A 17,643-nucleotide genomic window follows, 5' to 3' on the forward strand; every position below is an offset into this window, starting at 1 on the left:
ACGTCTGTGACCTACTCCAGAGCTCACAGCAATGCCAGATCCTTAACCCACTGAGCAAGGCCAGGGATCGAACTCGCAACTTCAAGGATGCTAGTCGGGTTTGTTTCTACTGAGCGGTAAGTCTGGGATACAAAGCGTTTGTCTTTTTCTCTCTGGTTTATTTCACTTAGCATAATGCCAAGACCCAACCATGTTGTCACAAATGGCAGGATTTGCTTCCTTTATTTTGTCTGAATAATACTATATTGTGTGTGTATATACACAAACGCACACACACACTGTATATATATAGATAGATATACATAGTATATATGTGTATATTGTGTGTACTATATATGTGTATGCTATAATATACATAAAGAAAATTTATATATTCAGTTTATATATCCAATCAATTTCTATATTCGCTGATTGACTGACATTTAGATTGTTCCAATGTCTTGGCTACTCAGAAACAGAAAGTAGAATGTTGCTTGTCAGGGCCTGAGGGCTGGGAAAAGGGCAGGTGTTGGTCAAAAGGTACAAACTTTGAGTTATGAATGAGCAATGTTCTAGGTCAACTATATCTCATAAAGCTGGGAAAAATCATTAGCAGACTGACGAAATCATTAGCATATTTGATGTGTGAGCACATTCTGTCCCTGTTAATCTCACTGGAACAGGCCTAATACCAAAAACCAGGGAATCTCCTGCGGAAATAGCCCCCTTTGTTCATCTGGTTCTCTCCGCTCCCCCTCTCCTCACTATACTTCCCTCCAGCGCAATGAATGCACGAATGTACAGTGACACGAGAGCAGCAATAGCCCTTTCTTCAAACCAACTCCCATGTGGATGCGTCAAATCCGTGTATGATCCAGAAAAGGCTTGAAGTTTTGAAGGGGCAAACTGTATTTTTGATACCAAGGTAAATGAAGAGAAGTCTCTACTAAACGTATGCACATCCTTTGGTCTGCGGCAGTCAAGGTACCTAAGTGAGGTGGCCATCAGACTGAGGAGGCGCTTAGGCTTTCTAGCCTCCATGAGCAAACCAACACGTAAGCCAGCGTCACCTGTAAATGCGTTTATATCCAAAATAACAAAATTTAAGAACTCCCAATCACAAAGAGCCGACTGGGCTTTCCCAAATGCGGCACTGGCGAGAGCTACAGCCCATCCAGTCACGTGCTTGCCTCGCCTCAGGCTTTGCTCTGGCAAAGTCTTGCCCCGGCTTCTGCCACTGCAGCACTCCCAACCATTTTCAGGTGGGCACAACCCCACATAAGCTGATGTTGCTCAAATAAACTCCTAAAAATTTTAATGTGCCTCAGTTTATCTTCTAACCACATTAAAGGAAGGTATTCTTCTCTCATTCCAAGAGAGAACAACCTACAGAACTGACGGAATTCATTTTTTCTGACATCTAGAGTCCCTTCCTGATATGACTCCCAGGAGGCTCCTACCTCGTCTTAAGTACTAAGTTACGTGGTACTTTCATTCTACAGGTGCTGCGACCTTCTTGGGTTCCCCTCTTCCCCTCTTTCTTGTAGGAGGAAACTGCTTCCCTAGCTGAGTCCTACAGATACTGGGTGTAGATACAGGATGTATCTTACGGTCCCCCCTTCAAGGTGCTTGAATATTTTAGAAGCTTGGAGATCCTGACTCCATGGTTCCATCTCTTACTGTCTGTGTGAGCTGGAACAAGCCCCTTAACCTCTCCAAGCTTCAGTTCCCTCAGGAGTGGGGGGTTAAGAGCGGTGCTCACTCATAGGTTTCTTCTGAGGGTAAGTGGATTAGCAGCCACAAATGTTTTGGAAGAGTGCCTGTACTAACATCACGCAATAAACACTCAGTGTCCGTGCTTGCAATAATTGGCAGAGAAATGCTTTACGTTGCTGTTATTGCTCCGTTATGTAACTTATTTCCAGCGCACACAAACTCTCACTTCAGGGAAGTCCAGACTCTTATAATATTTTTGGTTCTGATCTACGTTTCACAGACACAAACTGGGGCTTATCAACCCGTGCTTCTCCAAGGGCCAGGACACACGCCTGTCCTGTCCCAGAACAGAGCAGTTTGTTTTTGTCCACTTTGATTTCAGCTCATTTCCAGGTTACAGAGGGAACGAGGGCTTCAGCTCAGTGGCAAATTATATGCACAACCTACACTGTGTTCTACCAGGACAGACCCGGCGAGAGAAAGGCTGGGCTCTTGACGCTGCTTCCTGAAGACCCCCTTTTCTCCCGGAAGAGCAGCGGGCACGCCGACACCATGGAGAGGAGGAACCAGAGTCGGGGAGTGAGTGAGTTTGTGCTGCTGGGCTTCCCAGCTGCTGGGCCGCTGCGGGCCCTGTTATTTGCCCTTTCTCTGCTGGCCTATGTGCTGGTGGTGACTGAGAACACACTCATCATTACGGCAATCAGGAACCACCCCGCCCTCCACAAACCCATGTACTTCTTTCTGGCTAACATGTCCTTCCTAGAGATGTGGTATGTTACCGTCACTATTCCCAAGATGCTAGCTGGCTTTGCTGGGTCCAGACGGGACCAGGGACAGCTAATCTCCTTTGAGGGCTGCATGACACAGCTCTACTTCTTCCTGGGCCTGGGCTGCACTGAGTGTGTCCTCCTTGCAGCTATGGCTTATGATCGCTACGTGGCCATCTGTCACCCTCTCCACTACCCCGTCATTGTCAGCGGACGGCTGTGTGTGCAGCTGGCAGCTGGCTCCTGGGCTGGAGGCTTTGGTATCTCCATGGTCAAAGTTTTTCTCATTTCTCGCCTCTCTTACTGTGGCCCCAACATCATCAACCACTTTTTCTGTGATGTCTCCCCACTGCTCAACCTTTCATGCACAGACATGTCCACGGCGGAGCTTACAGACTTTGTCCTGGCTATTTTCATCTTGCTGGGGCCACTCTCTGTCACTGGAGCCTCCTACATGGCCATCGCTGGCGCTGTGATGCGCATTCCCTCCGCTGCTGGGCGCCATAAAGCCTTTTCCACCTGTGCCTCTCACCTCACTGTGGTGGTCATCTTCTATGCAGCCAGTACCTTCATCTACGCCCGGCCAAAGGCACTCTCAGCTTTTGACACCAACAAGCTGGTGTCTGTACTCTACGCTGTCATCGTACCCCTGCTCAACCCCATCATTTACTGCTTGCGCAACCAAGAGGTAAAGAGAGCCTTACGCCGTACTCTGCACCTGTACCAGGGCCATGATGCTAAACCCGGGAAAGTGAGCAGAGTTGGGTAGAAGGGAGGTGTTAAATCTTAGAAAATGCTCTTACACTTAGGGTCTACATCTTTTATGAAGTCCAGAGGATCTCTTAGAGCCTAAATTAAGGACTAGGGTTTCAAAGACACCACCAAAGAACCAGTTCAGTATGAGGAAGAGGGGCGGATTACAAGCTAGAAGCTGGATTTCAAGACAAGGTCGGAACATGTAGGTTAGCAGCTGATTCCATGTTGTCCACTCTATTGTCATTTACATGGAGCAGGCTCATGAACCCTCCTTCCTGGTGGGGTGGAAGGGAGTGCCTATGAGCACAAGACATGACAACCCCAGGATTCAAACCAATGAAAATACAGAATTAGCATGTCCTTAAATGGCTCTTCCTGGGTTTGGTTCCTGGATTTTAGTTCTGAGGCAAAAGGTATAAATAGGGGAAGTGGAAGAAAGAAACCATTCAAGGAATCACAGGCTTCCTTGTGGAAAAGCATCAGGAGACCTCTGGATGATATCTCTTCCAGCCAGAGGACACCAACCTTAGCCTATGTGAGGCAGTGGGGCCCCAGGTGATTATTCTAATAAAAATTACAAGGAAAAGAGTTAGGAAACTGGTGTGTGTGTGTGTGTGTGTGTGTGTGTGTGTGTGTGTGTGTGTGGCAATGTATCACCTCCCGGGTTACAGGGGTTTCTTGCTTCATTTCCTGACTGACCAAGGTCAGTGCGCACAATGAACTAGTGGCTGGGGTGCATCGTTAATTTAATCTTTATTCTTCCTAATTAGATCACATTTACTGGTTCATCATTTTATTACCATGGCCCAGAAGAGTATCTAGCACACAGTACTATAGAGATGTATTTTAATGAATATAATTTGGAGCCATGTAGGCAAGGCATTTGTGTCAAACCAGTAGGTATGACTGGCAATTTCAGGGATTAAACCCCTCATATTTTGCCAGGGTACAAGGAGGTACCAAATGGCTCAGCCTTGCTAAAAGGAAATTTGGCAATATGTATCACTAATACTAAAAATATTGAAAACATTCTAAGACATATTTTTGAAGGTAGAAATTTTTGTTTATGATAACAAAAACATGGAAATACACTAAATTTCCACAGAGGACTGGTCGAATAATTTACAGTTTATATGTTCAATGGAATACCATGCAGACATTAAAATAACATGATCTAAATAGAGCTAATAACAGAAAAATATTTCTAATACAATAAATGAAAATATTAGGCTATGGAATAGTATCAAAAGTACCAGTCTTATTTGTTAGTTCATTTGTTTAAATAAGACTAGAAGGAATTCGACTAAAATACTAGCAGTAACGACGCATCGAACGCTTTGCTCTTATAAACTGCACACTGTGGCAAAGGCATCGGTACAAACATATTTATTTAAATTCATATTGCTTACCCAGTAAAATACACACTTTATTCACATGGTTGGAGAGATGGTTAGAGGGTATGCCAGTATGATTTTTGGAAATTCAGCTCCCTACAATCCTCCAAGACCCAGAACAAGGCTCCATCAAGCTTCTCTCTGCAGATCTGGGAGGCCTGTCTTCTATAGTTCTCTGTAGCTTAATAAAGTGTATGAAAGGCTACAATCTATAAAAATATTGAATAGTGATGCTCTACACCTGAAACTAATATATTGTAACAACAGTAATTCAATTTTTTAAAGAGAAAATGAGAGTCTTCTAGCTAAGATATCAGGCATTATTAGCTAATCCCCACGTATTAAAAATTCTCATATAATATTCACAACTATTTGTGCCAAAACAGTTATGGTACCTTATAAATATCTTGTTACTATAATGTATAAATGACTGGACACACAGTTCATCAAAAATCTATCACCCGGAGTTCCCGTTGTGGCTCAGTGGTTAATGAAGCTGACTAGGAACCATAAGGTTGCGGGTTTGATCCCTGGCCTCGCTCAGGGGTTAGGGATCCAGTGTTGCTGTGAGCTGTGGTGTAGGTTGCAGACACCGCTCAGATCCTGTGTTGCTGTGGCTGTGGTGTAGGCTGGCAGCTACAGCTCCAATTCGACCCCTAGCCTGGGAACCTACATATGCTGTGGGAGTGACCCTAGAAAAGGCAGAAAGAGAAAAAAAAAAAAAACCTATCTCCCAACTGTCCCCATTGAATATGTTTCTGAGATGGAGTAGTGGTATGGGATTGGAGTTTCCTCATCTGCATCACTACTGTAGCTATTTCATGAACTTCCTTATCAATTAACTTCAGTTTGCAGGAAGTAAAAACATAATGTTGATTTCCTTCATTGTGATTTTTTTTTATTTCTAAAGATTTTTACAACAAGGTGCACTATTTTCTTTTGAGTTTAAAAAACATCTCTAATTCTGACTCCGAATTTTGAAAACAAATAATTCAGGTAAAGGAAAAAATGTTTTTCCACAGTATCCTGCACATATTTATCTTTCAACAACAAAAATGAAAGATGTTTGAGTTACTCTAAACTCTGGTGGAATTGACAGTTCTCTTGACTTAGACTGCATGTTCATAGCCATATGGTCCTCATGGCTGATGTTGAATTTGATATTACAAACCCTAAGATTTTCAGATGAACTATTAATTATCAGATTAAGTATTCCTTATCTTTCATTGATGTAATTATTTTTTTCCATAAACTTAGATAGAGGACTTTATTTTCACCCTATTACATTTGATCTTGTTTGTTTCAGGTCATGTGTCAAACTTTCAGAATATTGCATAGATAACTTAGGTCTTTGGTAATTCCCTTTTGTTAGGGTCGTGTCTGGGAGGGGTCTCCAGTCTCCTTCATCATTACAGGAAATAGGAGTGGAGTACTGGATCCAGAAGGGGTCGTTCTGATAGGAGAGGTACCTCAAATGGCCAGAGGCAGCCAATTTCTCCAGAGCACGTGAGGATCAATGGAGACAACTTCTGCGCTCAAAAAAATCTACTGGTTCCCATCAACTTTGAATAAGCTAAGTTTCTTAGTCTGCCCTTCAGGTTTCTTCACAGTATAATCTCAATTTTTCTTTTAGTAATTATAATTTTTTTGCCCACTACAACCTTGTGCAGATGAGTTTTAGATTATGATTAACATTTTTAACTTGAACTTAATATTTCAATACCTTTTATTGTTTCCTAACATTTCATATTGAATAGAGTCAGAAAACATCCAAAAACCCAGAAAAGGGTATTTAAAAAATACTATTCTTCTATAGTACTAAAAACCTTATTCTGCCTCATTGAAAATCTCTTAAGGTTGTGAAATACAAGATTAAGAAACTGTCAAATCTAGGGGACTAAGAGACAGGACATCTAAATGGAATATGGTATCTTAGATTTGATCCTGGAGCTTAAAAAGAATATAGAAAATCTGATAATATCTGAATAAAACCTAGATTTTAGTTAACAAAAATGTACAAGGCTTGCTTTCTTAGATTTGAAAGTGTACATGGTAAGTTAAGGTGCTAATATTAGGAAAAGTAAATTGGGGGAAGGGAACATGAGAACTCTCTATATTATATTTTAATCCAAATTGGAAAAGAAGAAAGTAAAACTATCATTGTTTGCAGGTAACATGATATTATACATAGGAAACCCTTAAGATGCTACCAGAAAATTGTTAGAGCTCATCCATGAATTTGGTAAAGTCACAGGATACAGAATTAATACACAGAGATTGACTGAATTTCTATAAACTAACAATGAAAGAAATTAGGGAAACAATCCCATTTACCATCACATCAAAAAGAATGAAATACCTAGGAATAAACATACTTAAAAAGACAAAAGACCTATACTGTAAAAACTCTAAGATTCTGATGAATGAAATCAAAGGTAACACAATCAGATGGAAAGATATACCATGCTCTTGGATTGGAAGAATCAATATTGTCAAAATGACTATACCACCTAAGGCAATCTACAGATTCAACGCAATCCCTGTCAAGTTATCAATGACACTCTTCACAGAACTAAAACAAAATACTTTAAAATTTATATGGAAACACAAAAGACCCCAAATATCCAAAGCAATGTTGAAAAAGAAAAACATAACTAGAAGAATCAAGTTTCTTAAGATTATATTAAGAAGCTACAGTCATCAAAACAGTATGGTACTGTCACAAAAACAGAAATACAGATCAATGGAATAGCACAGAAAGTCCAGAAAAATAAACCCAAGTACCTATGGTCAAATCTGTGACAACAGAGGCAAGAATATACAGTGGAGGAAAAACAGTTTCTTCAATAAGTGGTGTTGGGAAAACTGGATAGCTACATGTAAAACAATGAAATTAGAACATTCTCTAACACCATACACAAAAATAAACTCAAAATGACTTAAAGGCCTAAATAAAAGCCAGATACTCTAAAACTCCTAGAGGAAAACATAGGCAGAACACTTTTGGACGTAAGTCATAGCAATATCTTGTTTGATCTACCTCCTAGAATAATGAAAATAAAACAATAAACAAATGGTAGCTAATAAACTTAAAAGCTTTTGCAAAGCAAAGGAAACCATTAAAAACAATGAAAAGACAACCCACAGAAGGGGAGCAAATCGTTTCAAATGGAGTGAATGACAAGGGATTAATCTCCAAAATACACAGATATCTCATGGAGCTTTATAGCAAAAAAATAAAAACACAATTAAAAACAGGCAGAAGTTCTAAACAAGCATTTCTCCAAAGAAGACAGATGGCCCAAAAATACATGAAAAGATGCTCAACATCACTAATTATTAGAGCAATGCAAATCACAACTCCAATGAGGTGTCACCTCACACCAGTCAGAATGGCCATCTTCAAAAAGTCTACAAACAATAAATGCTGGAGAGGGTGTGGAAAAAAGGGAACCCTCCAAATTGTTGGTGGGAATGTAAGTTGGTATAACCACTATGGAAACCAGTACGGAGGTTCCTTAAAAACTAAATATAGAACTACCATATAATCCAGCTATCCCATTCCTGGGCTTCTATCTAGAGAAAAACATAATTTTAAAGATACATGCACCTCAATGTTCATTACAGCCTTATTTACGATAGCTAAGACATGGAAGCAACTTAAGTGTCCATAGATAGAGGAATGAATAAAGAAGATGTGGTACATATATACAATGGAATACTACTCAGTCATAAAAAAGAATGAAATAATGCCATTTGCAGCAATATGGATGGACCTAGAGATGATCATACTGAGTGAAGTAATTCAGAGAAAGACAAATATCATAAGACTTCACTTATATGTGGAATCTAAGAAAAATGGTACAAAAGAGTTTATTTAAAAACAGAAACAAACTCACAGATTTCAAAACCAATCTTATGGTTATCATAGGTGAAACCACTGCGCAGAAGGAAGAATCGGGAGGGTGGGAATGACATATACACAGCACTGTACAAAATGGGTGATTACCAAGAACAGACTGTATAGGATAGGAATATCTATTCAATAGTTTGTAATAACCTATATTGGAAAAAAGAATGAATACATTTATATGTATGACTGGTTCACTTTACTGTACACCTGAAACTAATACAACATTGTAAATCAACGATACTCCTATAAAATATTTTTAAAAAGAAATGTATAAAAAAATAAAACTTTTCTGTATATCCAATATTATCCCAGAAAAAAGTTTATTTTAAAAAGAAATGTATTATTAGTCTTTTTATACTAAATAATTTAATAGAATTCAATAGATTTCCATGACTTCATATGTTTTTTGGGGGAGGGGGTTAGTTCCCAGGCTAGAGGTCCAAACAGAGCTGCAGCTGCTGGTCTATGCCACAGCCAGAGAAACTCCAGATCCAAGCCGCACCTGTGACCTATCCTATACTGCAGTCTGCGTCAGCTTGTGATAACACTGGAGCCTTAACCCACTGAGCAAGACCAGGGATTGAACCCACTTCCTCAAGGATACGAGTCGAGTTCTTAACCCACTGAGCCACAGCAGAAACTCCGCAGTAACTTCATATTAACTTTTTAAAATTTTTCTGTATTTTTAATTCTCATAGAATTCATTCATTGATGCTGTTTTAATTTAGCTGATCGATAAGGGGAAGTTAAAATATAATTGGCACAATCATTGCTTTATACGTTTAACAACTCCGACCAACTGTACCAGCTCTTTCAGATGCCAACATCTGGAATAGGTAAGAACGAGTGGACAGAGAGAGGGGTTTCTAGCAAAGCTTTTTTCTTTTTTCTTTTGTCATATTCTCTTAGAGTCATTCCTTAGGGGGCTCCTACCTTCCCCGATTTTCACGTTGCACAGCCTCGTTTCATGAAGACCAGAGGCCTAGGCTTTGCAGAATAGTGTCAACTCACCACATGCCTTTGGACAAAGCTGTGAATGGATGGAGGATGAGGAGGGATGGTCCAGGTCCAAACCTCTCCTTCAAATCCCAGCTAGTTTTTTAAAGAACAAAACAGGTTCTTTATGAACCTGTTTTACAGAACTACCTGATACAGAAGGATGTGGGGGTAAGGACGGATAGTATAAATGATAAATAAAACGAACTGTGTCTTATTTGAAAGTAAACAAAAATGCTTACACGACTCAGTGGGTCACTTGGAAACAAATTCTTGTTTGACTATATCACTGAGCAAAAGCAAAGCTGAAGCACACTCATCCTTTTTGACATGTATTTGGAGATATGTAGGAAGACACTCCTCATTATTTAAACCGATCTTCCCTTAAGGCCTGGTCATACAAGTGTAAACAACATAAAGGAATCCACCACGACCAGCTGTCACTCATATCCACTCACCGATGTACCCTGAGGTCACACAGATAGCTGCCAATACACTTAGGAAGGGTGACTATATAGCAGTTACATTTGAGCTCCTGGCAGGCAGGACTAAAGAAGAGTAATCTGGAATGAGTTTTCCATCCTATTTAGAACAAATCACTATTTAGAACAAATTACTTCCCATTGATTCCCTTAAATAACAGGGTGCAATAGACAGGTGCTTCCTGGAAGGTACCCTTTAGGATCTTGAGGAGTTTATCTAAGATCTCAACTTTCCCTAGAACTTCTCATTTTTTCAGGCCCCTCTTTCACTCCCTTCATCCACCTCTGGCCACTCACAGAGACACAAGCGTATCTCCTGGGTCTCCGTCCTTGCAAAACTCCTAGCACTTAACTCTCTAGTTTGTGGTGACTGAGGCACAACCAGGAGCAAAGAGGCCGTGGATTTTCTCTCTTGTGGAAAACCTGACAGGCAGAGGGGCTGTCATGACGCACTGCTCTTAGCACACAGTACCTACCTAACAAACGCTCGGCAAACGACCGAGGGCCTCCCGCCGTCCAGGGCTGTGGACTCCGGTCAGTGCAGAGCCTCAGCAGTTCCTGGTTCCACCTTTTGCTGTCGTTACACTGTATTCTTCCTTGGGCTGGTCCCTCCACACTGAAAGCCCTCTTACATCATTTCTCCTGATAAAACTGTGGCTGCGGGCCACATTCCAGCACAGGCACCATTCTACATTTGTAACTGTGTATACTCATCGCAAGGCAGTTTTAGAATTGTTTTCAGGTACAGGTTGCTTTTGAAACTCACATCGATGATACGATGCTGAGAAGGGGATTATTACCAGTCCTGGTGCCGCAGCACCTACTACGCAGTCTAAGCAGAGACCTGGCATCCTGTTCTATGGAATAAAAAACTGACGAATAAAGACAATTTTATGAGGTCAAATTCTTAAAAAAGATGGTACCCAGATGAAGAACCAGACCTCGGACTACCGGATCAAAATTATTTCTCATCACACTGTTTATACACGATCTCCCTTCCAATGCATCTGGATGACGCTTCTTGGATAAACCTTTTCTTAGTTCCCGTGTTAGAAAGCATTTCTTCTCACTGGAGTTCCTGGGGTATTTTGTTTGCACCTCTCTTTTGGCTCATGCCACGTTCTATGCTCATTCCAGCACGTCGTCCTAAGTTTACTTAGAATACTGGAAGTTTCTGAAGGGAAGAAACCACGATACACAAATTTAAGTCCAAAGAATGCACAGCACAGTGTCCTGTACGTGAAAAGAGCTCAATAAAAGCAGGATGTGATTTTGGTAACAAATGAACAAGCGAGGGTATTAGTTATTAGTATCGTTAATCCACTTAGCTTCCTTACTCAGGTTTTTGAATAATTTAGTGCTGCATTACCTTGCATATAGTATAGGATTAGGGGGCTGTAGTCTACCCACAGGTATTAAGAGACATGGTCCAGGTATGAATAGGAATTGGTAGGTGGTGGAGCTTCAGCTTCCCTGTCCAGGTCCCTGGACATAGTCTTGGCAGCACAGTCTCCCTAGAGCCCAGACAGACTTCAGGTGCATGAGGCCCCGTGGGAAGAAGGGCTCGTGAGTGTTAAATGCATTTCGCCCTGGCTCCAGGCTTCTGGTCCTGGTGCTGCGACAGCTACTATGCAGTCAAAGCAGAGACTAGGCAGAGATCTCCGTTAAATAGAAAACATCCAAACCAGATTGCTTCCTATGATTAGTGCAAAAGCCTGCAGCATTTTCCACCCTTGAAGAGAGGGCAGGGAGACCCTGCTGAGTAGCTGAAGGTACCAGGTGAGAATGGTTGATCCCTGCAGAAAGCTCCAAGGAAAATGGGGAGAGACTCGGGAAATGGCTTCAGGCACCACTTTCAGATGGGAAAAGGGTGTTGTGGGGAAGGATGGGACACGAACATTCGATATATCTTTACCCAAGGTCGGGGAAACCTGGGCAACTGTGAGACCTTTCGGAGGTTGGATCCAGGCACAGAGGATATGTTACTTATTCCAGAAGAAGTCTCTTAGTGCCTCTCTTGAGAACAAGCACAAAAAAGACTGAAAAAAAGGTTCTATAGTTTAATGAAAGGATGTCTTTCCTCAGATGCTATAGACATCCAGGAACTCAGTGCAGTTAGTTCTGAAAACAAGGAAAATAGTAAAAGGGAATTCTACATCTTTCCACGAAACAAAATAGGCCCTGCTGAGAGGTGCATTTGCAGAAAAAAAAAAAAAAAAAAAAAGGTGTGCGGCGGGGAGGAGAATAGGAAGTAACAGGGGTGTGACCGAATATGTGAAAACAATGTATTATCGGATAAGAAAGGAGGCATGAGTTGTCTGCAACTCAGAGCTCTTCAAAGATGCCCTAATATCTTGTTCTCCAGGACAGGAGGCTTCCCTCAGTCCCTCAGAATGTAACAGGAAAAAAAATGAGGAAGAGAGCAAGAATGCAAATGGCTGCGTGACGAAAGGAGCACGAGAGTCGCAGGTATGAGGCCAATGGGGCGTAATGTAACAATAAATGCCACTAATAGAGAGGAAGGAAGGACGGGTTCCTGTTCCACACAGCATCGCATTTATTCTCACCACCAATCGGCCCAGGAGGCGTCGCTAACACCTGCCGCTGCGCAGGGGTGGGGGCTGACGTCCATGACTGTGACATGTTCTGCTTGGGATGACAGAGAGGGTAGCCTTCGCCGACCCCAGCGTCGGAGCTGGGAACTAGTAGGCAGAGGCAAGTGTGTGAGAAATTGCAGGGCTGACAGTGAAAGTGTGGAAGGTCACTCAGGTCCTGAAGGAACGTCTCCACGTTCTTCCTCCCGGGCAAGACTGTGGGAAGACGCACTGCTTTCTGCTTCCAGCACCGAGGTTTTCCCAGGGAAGAGCATTAGGTCCAAGGCATGGAGGGACTCAGCCAGGACCTGCTCAAGGATGAAGACGTTGGGGGTGACAGGCCTGGGGCGAGACCTAACCTCGTCCACCCAGCGAGCCGCGTGGCGCTCTGCTGACGCGTGCGCTACGGAGATGAGGCAGGGGCACCTTCGTCCTTCTGTCCCGTGCCACCAGCCAGGGCCAGACGCTCTCTAATCCCAAGGGACGTGGGGACGATCCTTAGCGGGTCCCCACGCTATGGTGGACACGCTGTTTGGCAGAAAGAATGAGCGATATTCTGAAGGCAGGGCCTGAAGCCGGTCTTTTCGGATGAGTGCGGCGCTTAGTGGAGATACACATTTATTCACGTTTTTACAAGAGAGGACCCAGTGGTGATCTCTTTCCTTAATCAGAGAGTAAAATAACTGGGCCAGCTCATAAATAATTCGTCCTTCTAGCCTTGCAAGAGTGGCCTATCCTTGCGGGTTTTTCCTTAACTCGGTGAATTTTATTACATTTACAGTTGTACAACGATCATCACAACCCAATTTTATAGCATTTCCATCCCAAATCCCAGGCCATTCCCTTACACCCTAACCTGTCTCCTCTGGAAGCCACAGGTTTTCTCAAAGTCTGTGAGTCCGCTTCAGGTCTTGGTAAGGAGCGGCCTATCCTTGTACTTTACTGCTGTACACTCCTGCCTGCCTTCTCCTTCCTCCTAGGCAGAGCCTACGACAGGTCACCTGACCCAAAGATCAAGTCCACTGTTCTCAAACCTGGTGGATAGGCTCGTCACGAAAGTACCCTGGGTGTGCAAGCTGAGCCTGTGCCCAAAGATAGGCTGATAGGTGCCTCCCATCAGCAAAGACCCTGAGAGCACAATCCTCTGCCCCTGAACTACTCCCTGTGGATCCCAAAGCTCTAAGAGTACATTTACTCACTTGTTAATCCACATCACTTAATACTCATGTGTCTTCGGGTCACTATCCCAGGCACTGGGTTTGCAGTCATGAAGGACACGGCCTTAGGCGGCCCCAGGTTTATTGAGATATAATCAACATACAACGTTGTGTAAGATTAAGGTGTATAATACGATGGTTGACTGCACATCTAAAGTGTGAAATAAAATTGAAAACGCCTCCATCGTGTCACAATTTTGATTTCTTTGAATGTGAAGAGGGCATTTAAGATCTAGTCTCTTAGCGACTTTCAAGTATATAATTCAGTACGGACAACTGGAGTCACCAGGCTGTACATCAGATCCCAGAACGTACGTGTGTTAGGTCTAGAAAGTGATACCCTTTGACCAGCATCTCCCTGAGTTTTGACAGATGCAGCGTGGAGGAGAGGAACCTCACTGCGTGACACGGCTGTGCCCTGGGGGAAATGCAGCACAAGCTCTGAGGCAGCTTTGGTGCGACATCTCCTAAACGGCACCGCAGTCAGCAGATAGAGACTGGGGAACAGACCAGAGAGGCAGAGGAGAGAGTACACCCAGAGCGCAGGGGTGATGACGGTGTGTTTGGGGAGCAAACGATCCGAGTGTGTCTCACGCAGGAACACCAGTGGGAGGGTCTCAAGAGAGAGCCTAGAGGAATAGGTACGGATGAAAACAGGAAGAGCTTTTATCGAAAAGCAGTTGGAGAGTCACTAAGGAACCATCCAAGAGTTACTGTCTGTTAATTTCCACAGACTCTACCCTGAGGGAACTGTGCTGGATCCAAGCACTACAGCCAACAGATCACCCCACCCCACTACTAAACGGGAACCTTTTTCTGACAGCATGTTATTCTACACGTTTCCTTTCAGGCAGGAAAAAAATCTTTGTGCCCTGAATTCCTAATCAAACAGAGACCTTTGACCAAGAAGGAAGAGTTCATCAGCCCATGTTCACAGACAAAGGTACTGCAGATCACACAGCTAGAGATGTGCAAATATCTTATCAGGTGAGGGGGAGAACTACAGACAGGAGAGCATTTTGATTCTAGCAGATCTTCATTAAAAAAACACCCCCATGTTTTATGGAAAGGCGTGCATCACATTGGAAGATTACTCCGCACTCACAGAAGACGTTTTATGAGTCTCATTCTCAGGGCAGCCTGACCCACTGACTCATTTTGGTCCCCTACCTGATGCTCAGCCGCCGTCATCGCTGGCGACACTGTCTCAGAAGACGTCCTGCCTCTCAGGGCTCGCGGTCATGCCGGAGAGAAACACCACTCTGGTCAGCGAGTTCATCCTGGTGGGCTTCCCCACGGCCCCGTGGCTGCAGGTCCTGCTCTTCTTCCTCTTCCTGGTGGTCTACCTGCTGGTGGTGGTAGAGAACCTTGTCATCATGCTCACCGTCTGGGTCACTGGCTCCCTGCACAAGCCCATGTACTACTTCCTGAGCAGCCTGTCCTTCCTGGAGGTCTGGTATGTCTCCGTCACCGTCCCCAAGATGCTGGAGGGATTCCTCCTGCAGAGACGGCACATCTCCTTCACAGGCTGCATGGCCCAGCTCTACTTCTTCATCTCGCTGGCCTGCACGGAGTGTGTGCTTCTGGCAGCCATGGCCTACGACCGCTACGTGGCCATCTGCCACCCTCTCAGATACCCGGTCATCATGACCACAGGTTACTGTGCGCAGCTGGTGGCCTTCTCCTACGGGACTGGGTTCATGATCACAGTGATCAAAGTCTATTTCATTTCGCATGTCACTTTCTGTGGCTCCAATGTCATGAACCACTTTTTCTGTGACATCTCACCCATCCTCAAGCTGGCCTGCAAAGACATGTCCACGGCTGAGCGGGTGGACTTCGCCCTGGCCATCGTCATCCTTGTCTTCCCGCTCACCACCACCAGCCTCTCCTACGGCTACATTGTCTCCACCATTCTGCGCATCCCCTCCACCCAGGGCAGGAAGAAGGCCTTCTCCACCTGCGCGTCCCACCTCACCGTCGTCGTGATTTATTACACGGCCATGATCTTCATGTACGTTCGGCCCAGAGCCATTGCTTCGTTTAACTCCAACAAACTAATCTCGGCTGTGTATGCAGTCCTCACGCCCATGCTAAACCCATTCATCTACTGCCTGAGGAACCAGGAAGTCAAGAACGCCATCAAAAGGACCATGGGGGGCGGCCAGTGCCCCCTGCTCAGCTGAGCCCTGCTGCCCTGAGGAGGCGATGGTGTTCCAGCAAGATGTCATTCCCACGACACGTATAGTTCTACGCTTTAGAATTAATTCTAATTCTTTACAAAAAAAAAAAAAATCACAGCAAGGGAAATTTAAAACATGTTTAAAAGCAGACATTGCATATTCAATATGTATATTTTGAAGAATTAACTATTATTTTACATGCCATAGACACTTAGGTACTAAAATAACAGACTATTAAAGGTAAATATTTAATATACTAAATCTGAGTAAATGAGTTATATGGGTTACTACATGTTGAATATGTTTTTAATACATGGGAGTTGTTACCATGCGTCTCCTGAGCTCATACATATCGACTGCTGTTTCTCAGCATCTCTGCAGAACCACAGAGTGTCCTTGCCCACTTCCAAGTTTCTTCACAGCATCATCTCAGTTACCCTTTCAGTCTTTATTTCATCGCTTGCCCGCGAAGAAACTATTTAGAGTGAATGCTAGGCTTTGATTAATAATGTTCTTTTAAAAACTGGGCATAATCATCCAAGATGTTCAATTATTTGCTACCATTTCATACTGAACAAGCAAAAAGGCACTCTCCCCCCAATTTTTCTGAATTGTTGTTTTTAAAATAACAATTTACGGCACGGAAAACCCAGTTTCCTTTCATTAAAAAAAACATAAACAATTATAAAGTATGAGAAAAGACTGAGAAACTGTCAGATAGAAGGGACGAGGAGGACATAGCTAAACAGAATGCAGTACTTGGGACTGAATCCTGCGACAGAGAAAGGGTGCTCATGCGCGAAATAGTAAAATCTGAATCGAATCTGGAGCTGAGTTAATAAAAATGCACCAGTTTTTGATTTCTTAGTTTTAAAAGCTGTACATAGTACTGAAGATGATAATAGGGGAAACTGCAAATGGGTAAGGAATATATATACTTAAAGTCTACTATCTTTTCAGGTTTTTTCTCTGTGAGTCAAAAATTACTACAAAATAAAATGTTTATTTTTAAAAATGCATTATGCTATTTATTATTTATCTTTTTATTTATCTTTTATTTATTTATTTATTTATTGTCTTTTTGTCTTTTCTAGGGCTGCTCCCGCAGCATATGGAGGTTCCCAGGCTAGGGGTCTAATTGGAGTTGTACCCACTGGCTTACGCCAAAGCCACAGCAACGCAGGATCCGAGCCGCGTCTGCAACCTACACTACAGCTCATGGCAACGCTGGATCCTTAACCCACTGAGCAAGGCCAGGGACCGAACCCGCAACCTCATGGTTCCCAGTTGGATTCGTTAACCACTGCGCCACAACAGGAACTCCTACTATTTATCTTTTAATGCCAAGTAATTTAATAGCAATTTAATTGATTTTAGCAGCTTTTCACATGAATAAAGATAGGCTGTCCCTTGCTGTTTGGATAAAGCATGTGGACAGCAAACCATTTACTGTTTTGTGAAAATTGAATTTTTACATGGATTTTTAATTCTCATGAAATTTATGCAATGATGCTGTTTTTATTTAGCTGATTGATAAGGGAGAGTTAAAATAAAATACAATTGACACAGTTATTGCTTTATACATTTAGCAACTCTGATCAACTATACCAGGTCTTTCAGACGCCACCATCTGGTGCAGCCACCAA

The 17,643-nt window shown here is 43.0% G+C and overlaps 2 protein-coding genes across 2 annotated transcripts; both read left to right on the top strand.

The window, feature by feature from the left end:
• LOC100738942 (olfactory receptor 226) lies at positions 284–5,162 on the top strand. Its single transcript, XM_021062314.1, has one exon. It carries the CDS (start codon positions 2,248–2,250, stop codon positions 3,229–3,231), a length of 984 nt encoding a protein of 327 aa, XP_020917973.1. The 5' UTR covers positions 284–2,247; the 3' UTR covers positions 3,232–5,162.
• On the top strand, positions 14,087–17,043 carry LOC100738899 (olfactory receptor 6-like). Its single transcript, XM_021062319.1, has one exon. The coding sequence runs from the start codon at positions 15,056–15,058 to the stop codon at positions 15,998–16,000; it is 945 nt and encodes a 314-aa protein (XP_020917978.1). The 5' UTR covers positions 14,087–15,055; the 3' UTR covers positions 16,001–17,043.

Source organism: Sus scrofa, chromosome 9 (assembly GCF_000003025.6).
Source record: "Sus scrofa isolate TJ Tabasco breed Duroc chromosome 9, Sscrofa11.1, whole genome shotgun sequence".
Taxonomy (NCBI): domain Eukaryota; kingdom Metazoa; phylum Chordata; class Mammalia; order Artiodactyla; family Suidae; genus Sus; species Sus scrofa.

What these genes read in the sequence shown, in the direction of transcription:
- LOC100738899 (XM_021062319.1), top strand. Translation starts at nt 15,056, where the DNA reads ATGCCGGAGAGAAACACCACTCTGGTCAGCGAGTTCATCCTGGTGGGC.
- LOC100738942 (XM_021062314.1), top strand. Translation starts at nt 2,248, where the DNA reads ATGGAGAGGAGGAACCAGAGTCGGGGAGTGAGTGAGTTTGTGCTGCTG.